Source organism: Dipodomys spectabilis, unplaced genomic scaffold (genome assembly GCF_019054845.1).
Source record: "Dipodomys spectabilis isolate Male_0828 unplaced genomic scaffold, ASM1905484v1 ptg000365l, whole genome shotgun sequence".
NCBI lineage: Eukaryota > Metazoa > Chordata > Mammalia > Rodentia > Heteromyidae > Dipodomys > Dipodomys spectabilis.
The window spans coordinates 4,033,972-4,050,501 of NW_024871042.1; the positions used below are offsets into that span (position 1 = coordinate 4,033,972).

General features: G+C 41.7%; 1 protein-coding gene across 1 annotated transcript in view; it reads left to right on the forward strand.

Annotated features, from left to right (window-relative positions):
- Kat14 (lysine acetyltransferase 14) overlaps positions 1-15,745 on the forward strand; it is a 36,929-nt gene extending 21,184 nt beyond the window's left edge. Inside the window, exons 7-10 of the mRNA XM_042666470.1 lie at positions 8,813-8,949; positions 9,807-9,982; positions 11,522-11,712; positions 15,083-15,745. Coding sequence (XP_042522404.1) covers positions 8,813-8,949; positions 9,807-9,982; positions 11,522-11,712; positions 15,083-15,256 — 678 coding nt within the window. The 3' untranslated portion in view covers positions 15,257-15,745. The remainder of the gene's footprint in view (positions 1-8,812; positions 8,950-9,806; positions 9,983-11,521; positions 11,713-15,082) is intronic.
- The last annotated feature ends 785 nt before the right edge of the window (positions 15,746-16,530 follow it).

Sequence of the window (16,530 nt, forward strand, 5' to 3'; positions counted from 1 at the left end):
TAGGATTGCAGGTGTGAACCACTGGCACCCAGCTGGAAATTCTTCTACGTGCTTCTTTTACTCAAGGAAATTCCTCAGTGTTTATTTCAATATATTTCTTTCTTTACTGTCTTTTCATTTCTTTCAAACTTTTAATATGATTGTTCATTCTTTTTTTTTTTCCTCCCCCAGTACTAGGATTTGAATTTAAGTTTTCACACTTTCTAGGCAGGCCCTCTCCCACTTGAGTCACCCCACCCCAGCCTCATTTTTTTTGTTGTTGTTGTCTAAATTCTTTTTTAAAAATTATTATAAAGGTGATACACAGAGGGGTTATTGTTACATTAGTCAGGTAAAGAGTACAGTTCTTTCGGTCATGGGGCCTGAACTCTGGGCCTGGGTGCCGTCTTTCAGACCTTCAGCTCAAGGCTAGTGCTCTACCACTTGAACTGCAGTGCCACTTCCATCTTTTTCTGCTTATGTGGTGCTGAGGAATCGAACTCAGGGCCTCAGGCATGCAAGACAGGCACTCTTACCACTGAGCCACCTTCCCAGCAAGAGTATAATTCTTTTTGGATAATATCACTCCTTCCCTTGCTCTCTCCCAATTTTTCCCTCCCACCTACAAGTTGTTTCAACATAGTGTCTAGTGAGTATCATTTGTTCACTCTCTTATTACATTTTTTTTACTTACATTTTTCTTTGGCTTTCTGATAAAATTCTTGAACTTTTCTAATATTCACTAAGTACTTTAATTCAGTGGTCATGTCTTTAATATCTAGTACTGAATAAGAGATGCTTCACAGCTATAATAGACCCTTGGTACCTTGGTACCCACTACTGAGGAAAATCCAAGCATGCTCAGGATGTATAAAGTCCAGTGCTGTACTATGGATGTTTGATTATTTTTCTTATAATGGCATCTAACTTCCATTAAATACATACTGCTTTCACTTCATCACTTACTCACTTTTTACCTTGCTTTTTGGGCACCATTTACTTTTTGGGAGGCACTTTTTTTTTTAAAGGAGAAAACAGTCCTTATGCTGGTTTTATTTATTTATTATTAGTTTTTTTTGGGGGGGGGTGGGGAGTCCAGTCGTGGGGCCTGAACTCTGGGCCTGGGAGCTGTCCCTCAGCTCTTCAGCTCAAGGCTAGCGCTCTACCACTTGAGTCACAGTGCTACTTCTGGCTTTTTTCTTTTTGCTTATGTGGTACTGAGGAATCGAACCCAGGGCCTCATGCATGCAAGGCAAACGCTCTACCACTGATCCACCTTCCAGCCCCCTATTATTAGTTTTTGTCGTTTTGTTTGTTGGTCGTGGGGCCTGAACTCTGGGCCTGGGCGCTGGCCCTCAGCTCTTCAGCTCAAGGCTAGCGCTCTACCACTTGAGCTACAGTGTCACTTCCAGCTTTTTCTTTTTATGTGGTGCTGAGGAATTGAACCCAGGGCCTCATGCATGCAAGGCAAGCTCTCTACCACAGAGTCACCTTCCCAGCCCTGAGGTACTTTTTTTTTTTTATTTGTTCTTTTGCTTTTGTTTATATCCAAAGACATTCTATTTGAATAAAGCATGTCAAGGTAGCATCAATTAAAACTTGATTCACTATGTTTTCAGGTGATGGTTTGGACAACAGTGTAGTTTTCCCTAGTACAAGTGATTATGATGATGACCCCGATAAGGACAAAAAGTCTCACAAAAAGCATGGCATCTTTGGGAGGCAGATTTTCACATTAAGGGGAAGGAAATACACAGTAGATCCTCTCAATGATTTAAACTAAACACAACTGACAATAACTTGGGACTGTCTGAGAGCTTCTCTACATTAACTACATGATGAGTGTGCTAGAATTTAAAATGTTGAGCCACAGTTCCACTTTCGGCTTTTATGGTTAATTGGAGATAGAGTCTCACAGACTTTCCTGCCTGGGGTTGGCTTTAAACTATGATCCTCAGATCTCAGCCTCCTTAAAAATTATTTTTAACTACAGTTAGTCAAAACTGTGTGTATAAATCCAGGAATAACGCAGGCTAAATGTATTCATTCTTGTTTCCAGGCTCTTCCTGAACATGAAGCCTATTTATTATGACTCTGTTTTGTGATAGCTTCATTGGGATACAATTTGTAAACCTGTTTCAAATATATAATTTAGTAGTTTCTAGTGTATTCACATAGTTGAATCATACTCAGTTTTAGAACCTTCATAATTCCCAAAAAGCCTGAATCCTTTTGCTTTTCTTTCCTCGAATAATCTACTTTCTGCCTCTATAGATGGAAATTTCATATAAATACAATCATATATCATGTACCCTTTTTTTGGGGGGGGGGGAGTCAGTTGTGGGGCTCATCTCTGGGCCTGGGCACTGTCTCTGAGCTCTTCAGCCCAAGGTGAGCACTCTACCACTTGAGCCACAGCGCCACTTCTGGTTTTCTGGTGGTTGTATTGGAGATGAGTCTCACAGACTTTCCTGCCCCAACTGACTTTGAACTGTGATCCTCAGATCTCAGCCTTTTGAGTAGCTAGGATTACAGGCATGAGCCCCTGGTACCTGGCTTATCATGTAGCCTTTTAAGAGCCATTTGTTTCATAGCATATATTGATAAAAGATTTTTTTTCATGGATTAATCATCTGTATATAAACACAGTTTGTTTAACCATTCATTAGTTGATAGACATATAGACATTGTGGTTTTTTTGGTTTGATTGTTTTTGTCAGTCGTGGGGCATGAACTCTGGGCCTGGGTGCTGTCCCTGAGCTGGTGATCCTCAGATCTCAGCCTCTTGAGTACCTATGATTACAAGTGTGAGCCACCAGCACCTGGCATTCTTTTTCTTTTTTTTGTGGGTAGGTACTGAGGCTTGAACTCAGGGCCCACTTGCTTTTACTAGGCTTTTTTTTTTTTTGCTCAAAGCTGGCATTATACCACTAAAGACACACCTCTGCTTCTGGCTTTTTGGTGGTTTGAGGGCACTGGTGGCTCATGCCTGTAATCCTAGCTACTCAGGAGGCTGAGGTCTGAGGATCACAGTTCAAAGCCAGCCCAGGCAGCAAAGTCCATGAGACCCTTATCTCCAATAAACCACCAGAAAACCGGCACTGTGGCTCAAGTGGTAGAGCACTAGCCTTGAGCTGAAGAGCTGAGAGACAGCACTGAGGCCCAGAGTTCAGGACCCATGACCCACGACAAAAAAAAAAAGAAAAGGGATGGAAAGGGGAAACAAAGGAGGAGGCTACAATGCTTGATAAGAAATGTACTCATTATCTTGCCCATCTAATTGTAACCCCTCTGTACAGTATTTTCACAATAAAAAATAAATAAAAATAAAAATAAAAAAAAAGAAGTAGAAGAATTTCACGGACTTTCCTGCTCAGGCTGGCTTTGAACTCTGATCCTCAGATATCAGCCTCCTGAGCCACCTAACTAGGATTATAGGCCTGAGCCACCAGCACTAGCTTCTACCTTTTTATTATAGCTGTCTGTGGGTACGAAATTGTATCTCATTGTAGTTTCTTTTGTTGCTTTGTCTAGTCTTGTTTTGAATTGCTTTTTGAGACAAGGTCTTGATATATATATAGCCCAGGCAGGACTATACAGCTAAGGCTGTCTTTGGAGTTAAAATCCTTTGTCTCAGTTTCCCAAGTGCTGTGGCTCTAAGTATGTTCTAGTACAATTTTCTTCATTATAGTTGATCTTCATTTTCCCTGATGACTACTGTGCCTTCTAAAAATGTCTTGTCTAAGCAGGGCATGGTGGCTCATGCTTATAATCCTAGCTACTTTAGGAGGCTGAGATCTAAGGTCATGGTTTAAAGCCAACCCAAGTAAGAAAAATCCATGAGATTCTCCATGGTTATCTCCAATTAACTATCAAAAAGCTGGAATAGGAGGTATGGCTCAAGTGGTAGTGATAGTCTTGAGCACAAAAACTAAGGGACAGTACGTAGGCCCTGAGTTCAAGCCCTAGGACTGACACCCCCCCATAAAAAAGTTCTTGTCTTGTAAATGAATTCTTTCAAGTATGGTTTGTTTAGTTTGTTATCCTTCTCTTGTGACCTTGCACTCATCTGTTTGTCTTGGTATTTTTCCACATGAGCTTATATGCTCTTTGTCTTTCCAGTTCTCTTTGTTGATCATATGCACCTGCGTGAAGATTGTACACCTGATGCCTAGCTTCCGATTCTCTCAGTGTTTAGTAAGATGAGAGGCTCTGGCCTAACTTACTTCTGATCCTCACCTTTTCCCAGAATCAGGCTGCTTTACCTCTCAGACCCTCCCAGTACTGCTGTCTCCACCATAGGAAGGCTCTAGCACTGCTCCAACAGTTCCCTACAGCAGATGTTTGGCTGGTAAAATTGGTTGCTAGTAACCTATCCAGAACAGTGTTAAGGAGAGTGGTGATGTACCAATTAGCCAACCCTTGCCCTTTGCCTCACTGGTTTCCAGCCTACTTTTGGACTTCCCAGGCTTCCTCTTAGCCTGTGCTCCATCTTCCTTCTCACATCTGTGGTCTCTGCCAAGCTGAGTCTGTAAGGAACCCAGCAGTCCACCTGAAGAAACACATTTGACATTGCCCACACTTTTTTGACCTCGGAAATGGTTTATAGTCTCTACACTGTCATTTCACAAATGTAAGTTGAATAATTAATATGTGCCAAGCACTATTCTAGCTAGGAATAGATACTTTCGTGTGTTAAAACTGTAGGGATGTGACAGTGACTGGGCTCTAGCTCTCCTGATCCAAGGTGAGTGCAGTGGTGGAGGGTAGCAGCACTGCTCTGTTCTGGGAAATTAAGTACAGCCTCTCTATGGAGGTAATACTTGAACTACTTTAGTCCTGATTTTTTTCTTTTTTTTTTTTTTTTAATTATCTGTAAGTAGTTGAACAAAGAAGTTCCCATTCTACAAGACAGTATATGAGTACAAAGTGTCTGACAACATTGTCACCCATCTCTCCTAACCCATCCCTTCTTGAGTCCTGATTGACAAGGACTCTAAAAGGCTGAAAAGGGCTCAGGATGGAAGGGCCAAGACCAGCCTGGTGGCTGTGACTGAAATGTTATGATGGTAGAGGAACAGATTAGTGCAAGATGAGTGCATAGGAGTAATGGAGTCAGATTCTGCAGGATTTTGAAAGTCACAGAAGAGGAACATGAATTATATTCTGAAAATACAGTGGGAAGCCACACAGAGGAAATGAATTTATGTTTTGAAAAAAGATTTGTTCCTTTAGGGAATAGATGATGTGGATGAAGTAGAGTGGCAGCAGAAATACCAATAGGAACTCATGGTAGTGGTCTAAGCAGAGTGAAAGGGGATATAAAGTAAAAGCAAGGCAGGTAGAAAGAAGCCAGGGAACTCTAGAACATCCATGGGGATTCAAGGACTCTCCTTGAATAGGAGACCGAATAGGAGACGAGCTACTGGGTCAGCAGCTGGTGTTTCAGTTATGATTCTGCACTCTGGAAGTGGCGCTGTAGCTCAAGTGGTAGAGCACTCGCCTTGAGCTGAAGAGCTGAGGGACAGCGCCCAGGCCCAGAGTTCAAGCCCCACGACCGACAAAAAACCAAAAAAAAAAACAATGATTCTGCACTTTAAGCCACCCCAAAATATAAATGATTTGTCATACTTTTTATTTTTATTTTTTGCTCGGTCGTGGGGCTTGAACTCTGGGCCTGGGCGCTGTCCCTCAGCTCTTCAGCTCAAGGCTAGCACTCTACCACTTGAGCTACAGCACCACTTCTGGTTTTCTTTTCTTTTTTTTGGGGGGGGGGGTCCAGTTGTGGAGCCTGAACTCTGGGCCTGGGCACTGTCCCTCAGCTCTTCAGCTCAAGGCTAACACTGTACCACTTGAGCCACAGCATCACTTCCAGCTTTTTTCTTTTTGCTTATGTGGTGCTGAGGAATCAAACCCAGGGCCTCATGCATGCAAGGCAAGCGCTCTACCACTGAGCCACCTTCCCAGCCCCCACTTCTGGTTTTCTAGTGGTTTATTGGAGATAGGCGTCTCACAGTCTTTCCTGCCTGGGCTAGCTTTGAACTGTGATCCTCAGATCTTAGCCTCCTGAGTAGCTAGGATTACAGGTGTGAGCCACCGGCGCCTGGCTACTATTTTTATTTTTGATAGTACTAGGAATTCAACTCAGGGCCTTAGTAACACTTGAGCTATACCCACAGCTCTTTTTTGTTTTAGTTATTTTTCAGGTAGGTTCCCATGCTTTTGCCTGGGAAAACTCTAGATGCCTCCCCTGTAGCATATATCATCCCTAGCTTACTGATTGGTGTGGATTCTCACAAATTTTTGCCCTGACTAGACTCAAACTGAGATCTTCCTGCTTTCTGCTTCCTGAGTAACTGGGATTACAGGCATTGAGCTACAAACCTAATGTATAATAACAACTTAATGTTTTGCATGATTTTTGTTGACTGACTGGCTCAAAAGGTTAGTGGTTCTTATGTGCTAAAGGCTGAGGTCACTTCTGTGGCTGCATTCACGAGGGAGCTGGATTGGAACTAGAATGGCCAGGATACTTGTCTTCTCACAGAGCTTGTGTGCATGAGGCCTGTAGTTATTTAGATGAAGTGATATAATGGCAGACTTCCAAAAGGGAGGAAGGGAAAGCTGCCAGTTATCTGAAGATTGAAAGCCCCATAGTATTACCTCTGCCACTTTCTGATAGGTCAAAGCCATTCACAAGACGTGGGTAGCACAGGCTGTCTCTCATTAGGAAGAGCCATTTATAACCACAGGAATGGAGGAATTGTTAGTGACCATTTTTAAAAACTCCCTAGCTTTGAATATTACTTTGAAACTTACTTTCTGTCTTGGAAGAATTTCAGAGTTGGCCTTTGAAAATTTTGGTGTCCAGGTTGAGAAAGTATGAAAGCCAATTACAGAGGAAGAAATCTTGCTCTTTCAGCAAAGTTATTTTCTAGGCTATGAGCAAACTGATTGTACAAAAACAACTCAGGCTTCTAAACTTCAGCCAGCCGTTGGCACACCACCTTATAAATGTGCCTTTTAATCTTCCACCTGAGCTCTTCGCTGTAAAACCCTAATTGCACGAATTCTGTTAGTACATGACTGAGGGCCCTGGAGCAGCTCTCACTGAAGAACAGCACCCTTCATTGCAGCTGCCAGGGATTTATTGATTGATTGATTGGTTGATTGTCTGATTGTCTGTCCTGACACTTGAACTCAGGCCTTGGGAACTATCACTGAGCTTTTTTTGCTCAAGGCTAATGTTCTACCACCTGAGCAACAGCTGCACTTTCGGCTCTTTTGTTAGAGTCTCACAGACTCTCTGCCCAGGCTGGATTCAAACTGCAGTCCTCAGAGCTCAGCCCCCGTAGTTAGGACTGCAGGCTGTGCCCAGCTTTACTGTCAAGGTTCTAAAAGAAACACATGGAGTCCACTAGCTCTTGTAGGAAATCCTTCTGAGGAAGGGCCAGATTTGCCTTGCTGCCCCCACTCCCACATCCCTGGTAGGACCTCCCTGTTGAGATGTGCTTTAGGGATGGTATTCTACATCACTCCCATTATTGCCATATTTAATAATTGAAAAAGAGACATATTTTAGAAAGTCCATACACAAGAACAACAACATTTGGCTCCTGTGACCTATATGTATGTTACCTACTAGATATTAATGGTGGTTAATATGTAAGAGGAAAGCATAACATAGAACAAAACCTAGAGACGCTGAAAAGTGTGTTCATTACTGAATTTCACTCACTTAAATGAAGATTTTTTTTAAATTTGAAACTGGTGTTAGTTTTGACTAATGGATGACTTTGAACTGGTGTTTTTTCTTTTTTCTTTATTTTATTTTATTTTATTGTCAGTTGTGGGGCTTGAACTCTGGGCCTGTGTGTGTGCTGTCCCTGAGCTCTTCAGCTCAAAGCTAGCTCTCTACCATTTGAGCCACAGTGCCACTCCGGTTTTCTAGTGGTTAATTGGTGATAAGAGTCTCATGGACGGGGAGCTGGGAAGGTGGCTCAGTGGTAGAGTGCTTGCCTTGCATGCCTGAGGCCCTGGGTTCGATTCCTCAGCACCATATAAGCAAAAAAGAAAAAAGCCGGAAGTGGCGCTGTGGCTCAAGTGGTAGAGCGCTAGCCCTGAGCTGAAGAGCTGAGGGACAGTGCCCAGGCCCAGAGTTCAGGCCCCATGACTGGACCCAAAAAAAAAAAGAGTCTCATGGACTTTCCAGCTGGGCTGGCTTTGAACTACAATCCCCAGATCCCAGGCCTCCTGAGTAGCTAGGATTATGGGTATGAGCCGCTGGGCTTTGGTGTTATTATTTTTTTTAATTTTTGTTGAAATTAAGTGATTACATAAATTTTACAAATTTTACAGTATTGTGGGATAGTGATACTTAGTTAAAAATCCAAACACACTTTTAACCTTCTCAAGGCGCATTGTCATTATTGTGGTCTATAAAGCTTATGGACTGTACAAACTTCATATGCTAATTTCGGCAAAAATACCTGCAAAGTATATGTTAAAACTTGAACTTTCCAAATAAGTAATACAGGATGGGAGGTATGGCCCAGCTGGTAGAACACCTGCCAGTGAGTGATAAGCGTCAAATACCAAGTTTGAGTACCAAAAGAAAGAATCAAATAGTAATGGCACCTAACATTCCCTAGGCACTGGGTTCACTCCAGAGCTAGGCATGGTGCAGCACCCTATAATTGCAGCACTGTGGAGAGAGGGTGCTAAGGCAGGAGGGTTTCAAATTTAAGGCCAGTCCTGACTAGTGAGAGTCTGGACCATAATATATGGAAATGAATAATTTTGTTTTTATGTAACCATTGTTCCTTTTCCATAGACTGCCTTACCATCTAGGAAAGGATTTCGGCATCAGACAACCAAATTTTTATATCGTTTGGTGGGATCAGAAGATATGGCTTTGGACCAAAGTATTGTCAGCCCTTACACTTCTCGGATCTTGAAGCCTTATATCAGGTATAAACAGAAGAGTTGTGATGCCAAGTATGTTATGAGGTGATGTTTGTGGTTTCTGCACCCTGTTCTGTTGACTGACCAAAGACCTAATACTGTGAGCGGTGTTAGCGAGGACAGTTGTTCCACATCCACTGGTAGCCTTTTTGTAATGTAAACAGCAAGGATAAGTTACTAGTTTTCATGTTTCTTGGTGATTATCATAATCATGATCTTAACATAAAAGTTGTGTATATTTAATAGTGTGTGAAGGGAAAAAAGTGGCAAGATGTCTCAGTTTTGAGACAGTGTCTGAATTGGATGTTGGGACAGTTTGTAATGACACTTGTCCAGGCTGAGTTTTCTAGAGATATCTGACTAAGAGCACAGTGTCTTTGGCTGTGCCACACTTCATCTGCAGCTCTGTCATTGCCCTCACCCTCTTTGCCCAGCATTAGGTTCCTGGGCAAACATGTGGAGAGGCACTTTGGAGCCCGTGTAGTCCTTCTCTGGTCTTCAGCCATGCTGGAAATGCATCCCTGTGTCAGCCCACAGATTTCTGGGGTGAATCTGCATGCTGGTTCTATTTCAGCACTGTTTTCCCTATTAGTCTCTGTATCAGTTCCTAGTTCAATCCCTGTTGGGTGCAGAGAAGTCTATCCTGATAAATGTGAATTTTAAATCATACCAGAAAGTTATAACATCTATAAACAAATATATAAAGCATTGCAACTTAGTTTTATATTTCAGGCAAATCAGAAGTGTGTGTGTGTGTGTGTGTGTGTGTGTGTGTGTGTGTGTGTGTGTCTGAGTCAGATAGCTAGAAATAATATGGAGTGTTTCTCTTGATTTGGATTTATTTATTTTCTGTGGTACTGGAGGCGTGATTATGAGACAAAGCCACCCAAACTACAGCTCCTGTCACAGATTCGTTCTCACTTGCACAAGAGTGACCCTCATTGGACACCTGAGCCCGAAGCACCTCTCGACTACTGCTATGTCCGACCAAATCACATCCCAACAATCAACTCCATGTGTCAGGAGTTTTTCTGGCCGGGTATGTTCCCCTTCCAAAATAAGGCAGATCAATTTTCTGTGTATTTCACCCTAGTAATTTTTATTTTATTTTTGGTTCTAGTACTAGAGCTTGAACTCAAGGCCTCAAGTTTGTTTGTTTGTTTGCTTGGTTTTCTCCCAAGGCTTTTTGCTGGTTAATTGGAGAATAGAGCCTCAAAGACTTCTCTGCCCAGGCTGGCTTTGAACCATGATCCTTAGATCTCAGTCTCCTGAGTGGCTAGGATTACAGGTGTGAGCCATCAATTTCTGGCCACCCTAGTAATTTTTTAAATTAGTGTATGTTATATGACCCTAAGCTCTTTACTCATATGATTTCATTTAGTTTGTATCTACTAACAGATAAATAAAATACAAAACATCTCTTACTTTCCTAAGATCAAGAAGCAGCCAGCAATTAAAATAATAAACAGTATTTTTGTTTGTTTTTCTTCCCTGTTTGTCTCTGCTTCCAGAATAAAAGATCCATCCTGTTTTGCTTCTACCTATGTTTAGATACCAGGTAATGTCTATCAAAGATACACAGTCTGGTAGCTTGGGCATGTTTGGACACTTATTTTTGGCTTAATAATCATTCTTTATACATTGTTTAGCTGTTTCTTAGAGAGTACTAACTAGTATAGCCAAAAGATATAGATATATATTTTTTTAAGCCTAATGCACCAATCATAGACTTTGGAAATACAAGTAAACCCAGGATGGTTTTTCATTTTTGTCAACCTTAACAAAATAGTCTCCAGAGATGAATGTCATCAGTTTGAGGGACATATTTTAATTGCTAAATATGAATGTGTTCTCTGTTGGCTCTGCTTTGAAAACTAAAGGAACTAGTACATGTCTTCCAGATGTCAGAGAAGATTGCATCCAGATTAAAGCTTGTCACCATTATTGTCATGTACTAGTTCATGGATGGCAGAGTTGTACTCAATCTTTTGGGAGTGGTATTGGCCACAGGTACCATTCTAGGAACACCTGTTTCTGCCCTTACCTTCCATATAAATTATGCACAGAATTCATTTTTATTTTACTTTCTTATTATGAAAAAAATTTCATGAGAGCTTAACAGTCATAATATGGATGGGATAAAGAATATGGTGTAGATGCTTTCAGGGTATCTTTACCTAGCTCTGTCAGTCTTTGTGCGTGCCTCTTCTCACACATTATAGGAACCAAGACGTTGAGACATTTTGACATTTGCCAGTCACACAGGTGGTAGAGGGGCTGAGTCAAAGCCATATGTGTCCAGTTTTGAACCTGAACACTCTAGTACCCCACCTGTCTTGCTTCTACTCTTTTAGCATATGTACTTAGAAAAGACTATGTTAATTCTGATATTTTCAAAAATTTATTTTTATGATCTGAATGTGTGGTATCTATGGTAATATCTTTGCCTTCAATTTTGGATTTTTTTTTTTTTTTTAGCATGCAGGTGTAGGTATAAGTACAGACTAAACAGCTTGGCGTTTATTAATTCTGAAAGGCACATAGTTTTTTTAAGTGTTTGGTTGTTTCTTTTCTTTAGGCATTGACCTGTCTGAGTGCTTGCAGTATCCAGATTTTAGTGTTGTTGTCCTTTATAAAAAAGTCATCATTGCCTTTGGCTTCATGGTTCCTGATGTGAAATATAATGAAGCTTACATTTCATTTCTGTTGGTCCATCCTGAATGGAGAAGAGCAGGGATTGCAACTTTCATGATTTATCATCTGATTCAGGTAAGTTATCTGTGTTTGTGATTAACCATAAGCCACATGATGTGCCCAAGGATTCTCTGAAAGATCAAAGGAGGCACAAGGCTGAGCTGGCCCTCCCAGTACAGTGCAACAGTGGGTGCCTGAGAGGAAGCCAGTTGTTACCACTTACAAGGTGGTGAAAACATGCAGATGAAAACTTAACCCCTAAAATAAGATTGCTTTCACACCCAAGTTTCTTTGTGGGTGGTGTCATAGGTAACACAACAAAGTACAAGTGTGACACCATGAAGCACATGTGCTGTACAAGTTGGTATCTGTGTTCCAGTTCTAGAAAACTTTGATAACTGAGAAGCAGGAATAGAGTTATACATATTACTTTAAGTAGTTTAACCATGTTATCAAAACTGTGTTGATATTGATGACTACTTTTGACTATCATATGAGATTCTTTTAAGCCTTGCTTGTAATATTCAACTCATTCTTTGATATATGGGGTTTCTTTTGTTTTTGTGTGTGTGTGTTTTTGTTCAGTCAAGGGGCTTGAACTCTGAGCCTGGGCACTGTCCCTCAGCTCTTCAGCTCAAGGCAAGCATTCTACCACTGGAGCCACAGCACCACTTTTGGTTTTCTGGTGGTAAATTGGAGATAAGAGTCTCAAGGACTTTCCTGCCCCAGCTGGCTTTGAACTTATTCTCAGATCTCAGCCTCCTGAGTAGCTAAGATTAACAGGCATGAGCCATCTACTTTTCCTGAGTGATAGGGTTATAAGGATGCACCACCATGAAACAGATGATGGAGATTAAAAAAAAAAAAAAAAGTCTCTTTTTGGTTCTTTATTAAAATTAGCTTAATAATTCCAAATTTTGTCTAGAAGTTTGAAAAACCTCTTCCAAGAAATCACTTTCCTCCAAACAATGACTTTATAAATCATTCCCAGGCAATTGAAGTGTGCCACCTTGTGTTGTTTCAGTTGAGACTAGCTTGGTTATTGCTGCTGTGTCCTTTTTCCCTGTGTCACCTTACCCACAGAATTCATTTATGTGTCCATCTTCTTGTCATAGCAGAGTGCTTCCAGATTTTCTGCCTTTTGTTACCAGCAAGGTCCCAAGGGCATGGTGAAGATGATTTTGTTGTTGTTGGTGGTGGTCCTGGGGCTTGAACTGGCTGCTCCAGTGCCTAGGTGCTTGCTATTCTGAGCCTCTTTGTGCTCAAGGCTAGCTCTCTACCATTTGAGCCACAGTGCCACTCCTGACAAAGATGATTTGATTGTTATTAGTGCATCTAACTTAAGGCCTGATGTGGAGACAGACTTTGTTGAATGTTTGCTAGGCTCATCTTCGAATGTAGGCACCTTGTACCCTAACCACACAATAAGCCCCAGGGCTCAAACACAAGGCTTAGCCAGTAGTACTTGGGCAAGTACAGTAGAATTTTGCTCTACATTAAATAAAGATATAGGCTGACCCATTGTAACAATGAGATGTACAAGACACTATGTTGAAAACAAACTACAACATCAGCTGGGGGAGGGAGGAATTGGGGAAGTGGAGAGGGAAGGGATGGTAGGGGAAAAACAAAGGAGGAGGTAACAATGCTCTATAGGAAATATAATCATTACCTTATTCATGTATGTAACTGTAACCCCTCTGTACAGTATTTTTACAATAAAAAACGTATTTTAAAAAATTGTTCTACATGCCCACAACAAGCTCTTGTCCTTGGTATTGTGGTAGGGCTTGTTCTCTTGTCTCCAAAATGCAAAAATACATTTAGACTCACATTGTCAGTTAAGCAGAAAAATGAAGGAAGCTGTCAGGTGATCTTCTACAGAATTCTTAATGCAGGCCCTGAAAAACACAGTAAATCTCAGGGACTCTGTCAACTTCAGCATTTCAGTGCTTTTCTCAGTAAAAGCAAGCTCTTAATTTGCATGACTTTTGGGGTACCTTAATTTTTTAAACTTTTTTTTTCCTTTTGGTACTGGGGATTAAACATAGGACATTGCATTTGCAAGGCAAGTGCTTTGCCACCAAGCTACATCCCAGCCCTGAGGCACCTCATTTTGTATAGCTGGTTTAAAGAATCTAAAACTTTGTTTTGTGTTTATAGGACAATTACTACTTTCCCCCTGGCATTAGGCTAGTGTTAAATGCAGAAATGTTAGTTCAGAGAAATTAATTCTTTTTTTTTTTTTTTGTCGGTCGTGGGGCTTGAACTCTGGGCCTGGGCACTGTCCCTCAGCTCTTCAGCTCAAGGCGAGTGCTCTACCACTTGAGCTACAGCGCCACTTCCGGTTTTCTGGTGGTTTATTGGAGATAGGAGTCTCACGGTCTCTCCTGCCGGGGCTGGCTTTGAACCGCGATCCTCAGATCTCAGCCTCCTGAGTAGCTAGGATTACATGCGTGAGCCACCAGCGCCTGGCCAGAGAAATTAATTCTATCCCTTTTGGAGGGTCTATACAAGATACTCAGACTTCATAATTAATAATGTTTTATATATTATATATATTTTATATATAGATATAAAATTTAACACCTTTTCTAGTGGGTCTAGAAAGGAAATTCTTACAAGTTTTTTGGGGGGAAGAGTAATATTAAAGTATATCTTGTTTGCAAAGGCAGAATTTACCATTTTCGGGCTAGGAAGGTAGCTCAGTGGTAAAGTGCTTGCCTTGCATGAATGAGGCCCTGGGTTCGGTTCCTCAGCACCACATAAGCAAAAAAAAAACCAGAAGTGGCACTGTGGTTCAAGTGGTAGAAGGTAGCCTTGAGCTGAAGAGCTGAGGGACAGGGCCCAAGCCCAGAGTTCAGGCCCCATGACTGGCAAAAAAAAAAAAAAGAATTTACCATTTTCTCCTATTTAAAGTTGTCATAGGTTGATAGTGATCTGTAATTTTATTAAATGTAATTAAATTGTAAATAAAATAATAAAGCTGACAAAGTATCCAGTTGGTCCTTTGCTTCCAGATAAAAAAAAAAATCTAGCCGGACACTGGTGGCTCATGCTTGTAATCCTAGCTACTCAGGAGACTGAGATCTGAGGATTGTGGTTCAAAGCCAGCCTGAGTAGGAAAGTCTGTGAGACTCTTATCTCCAATAAACCACTAGAAAACTGGAAATGGCGCTGTGGCTCAAGTGGTAGAGCACTCATCTTGAGCTGAAGAGCGCAGGGACAGTGCCCAAGCCCAGAGTTCAAGCCCCACAACCTACCAAAAAAAAAAAAATCAGTTTAATCTTGTGAAAGCTTAGATCAGCAGAAAATGCCTTTCAGTTTCCAGTTGTAGCTAGGTGCTGCAGTGCCTCGGCCTTGGTCCTTGATTTCTGTTTCTTCTCCTACTCAATTTCCCTCAGGCCCTTTCATTTTACCTTATATTTTTCTACTCTTTTGGCAGACCTGCATGGGCAAGGACGTGACCCTTCACGTCTCAGCAAGCAACCCTGCTATGCTGCTGTACCAGAAGTTTGGATTCAAGACTGAAGAGTATGTTTTAGATTTTTATGATAAGTATTACCCATTGGACAGTACTGAGTGTAAACATGCTTTCTTTCTGAGGCTCCGGCGCTGACATGAACTCAGAAAGAACCGTTTGTTTTCAAACAACATCATGGATCGGGCAGTTACTCATCTCACTGTGGGCTCTAATCTCTGTGATTAAATGGTCATGCAGTCCCCTCAGCTGGGTGAGCAAACTGGCTTGCAGTGGAATGACTAGTGGGCATAGTCATTGTCCTGTCCTTTCTGGAGTGGCCTTCACCATTAACCAAAACCTGGAAGTATATAATAATAAAAAATTAATTGATAATCTTGATGAGAGAGAGAATCTGACTGCCTGAAATAAGAGGACAAGAACACACAGGAGGTGTTGAAGATTCCCACAGTGCCAATGCAGCACTGTACTACTGTCCTGGGAGGAGAGATGATGAGATGATTAGAGAACTTCTTCTGAAATCCAGCTGGTTGAAATTGACTTCAGGAGGACTTCTGGGGCACTGAATTTGTCTCTTGCTGACTTTGGTCACAGTCCCAAAAAAAATAAACCCAATATCTGTGTCCACATGTTGCTTTACTTGTTCTGCCTCTTAGATCTCCTTTCAGGAAGCTTTCTCCCCTGGCCTGAGTAGATGGTTTGTTATTGAGCTTTTAGAGCTCATGCTAGGACAGGTGATGAGAGTAGAAGTGTGAGGTAGTACAAGCAGAACCATCCATGGTTATAGCTGCTCTGTGTATAGAACATGGCTACTTAGAGTGTTTGTGGGTGTTGGAAATGGATCATCAGTCAGGACTTTTTGGATCCAACAAGAGTATTCCAAAAATATCAGCTATTCAGCTGGGCACCGGTGGCTCACACCTGTAATCCTAGCTACTCAGGAAGTTGAGATCTGAGGATCGAGGTTCAAAGCCAGCCCAGGCAGGAAAGTCTGTGAGATTGTTTTTGTTTTTGTTATTTTTTTAGGGGGGTCCGGTTGTGGGGCCTGAACTCTGGGCCTGGGTGCTGTCCCTCAGCTCTTCAGCTCAAGGCTAGCACTCTACCACTTGGGCCACAGTGCCACTTCCGGCCTTTTTTCTTTTTGCTTATGTGGTGCTGAGGAATCGAACCCAGGGCCTCATGCATGCAAGGCAAGCGCTCTACCACTGAGCCACCTTCCCAGCCCCAGTCTGTAAGATTGGTATCTCCAGTTAATCATCAGAAAACTGGAAGTGACACCATGGCTCAAGTGGTAGAGCACTAACCTTAAACTGAAGAGCTGAGAGACAGCTCCCAGGCCGAGTTCAAGCTCCACAACCAAAAACAGAAAATGTCAGATATTCTCAAATATAAATCTTTCCTTGTAGCAGCCC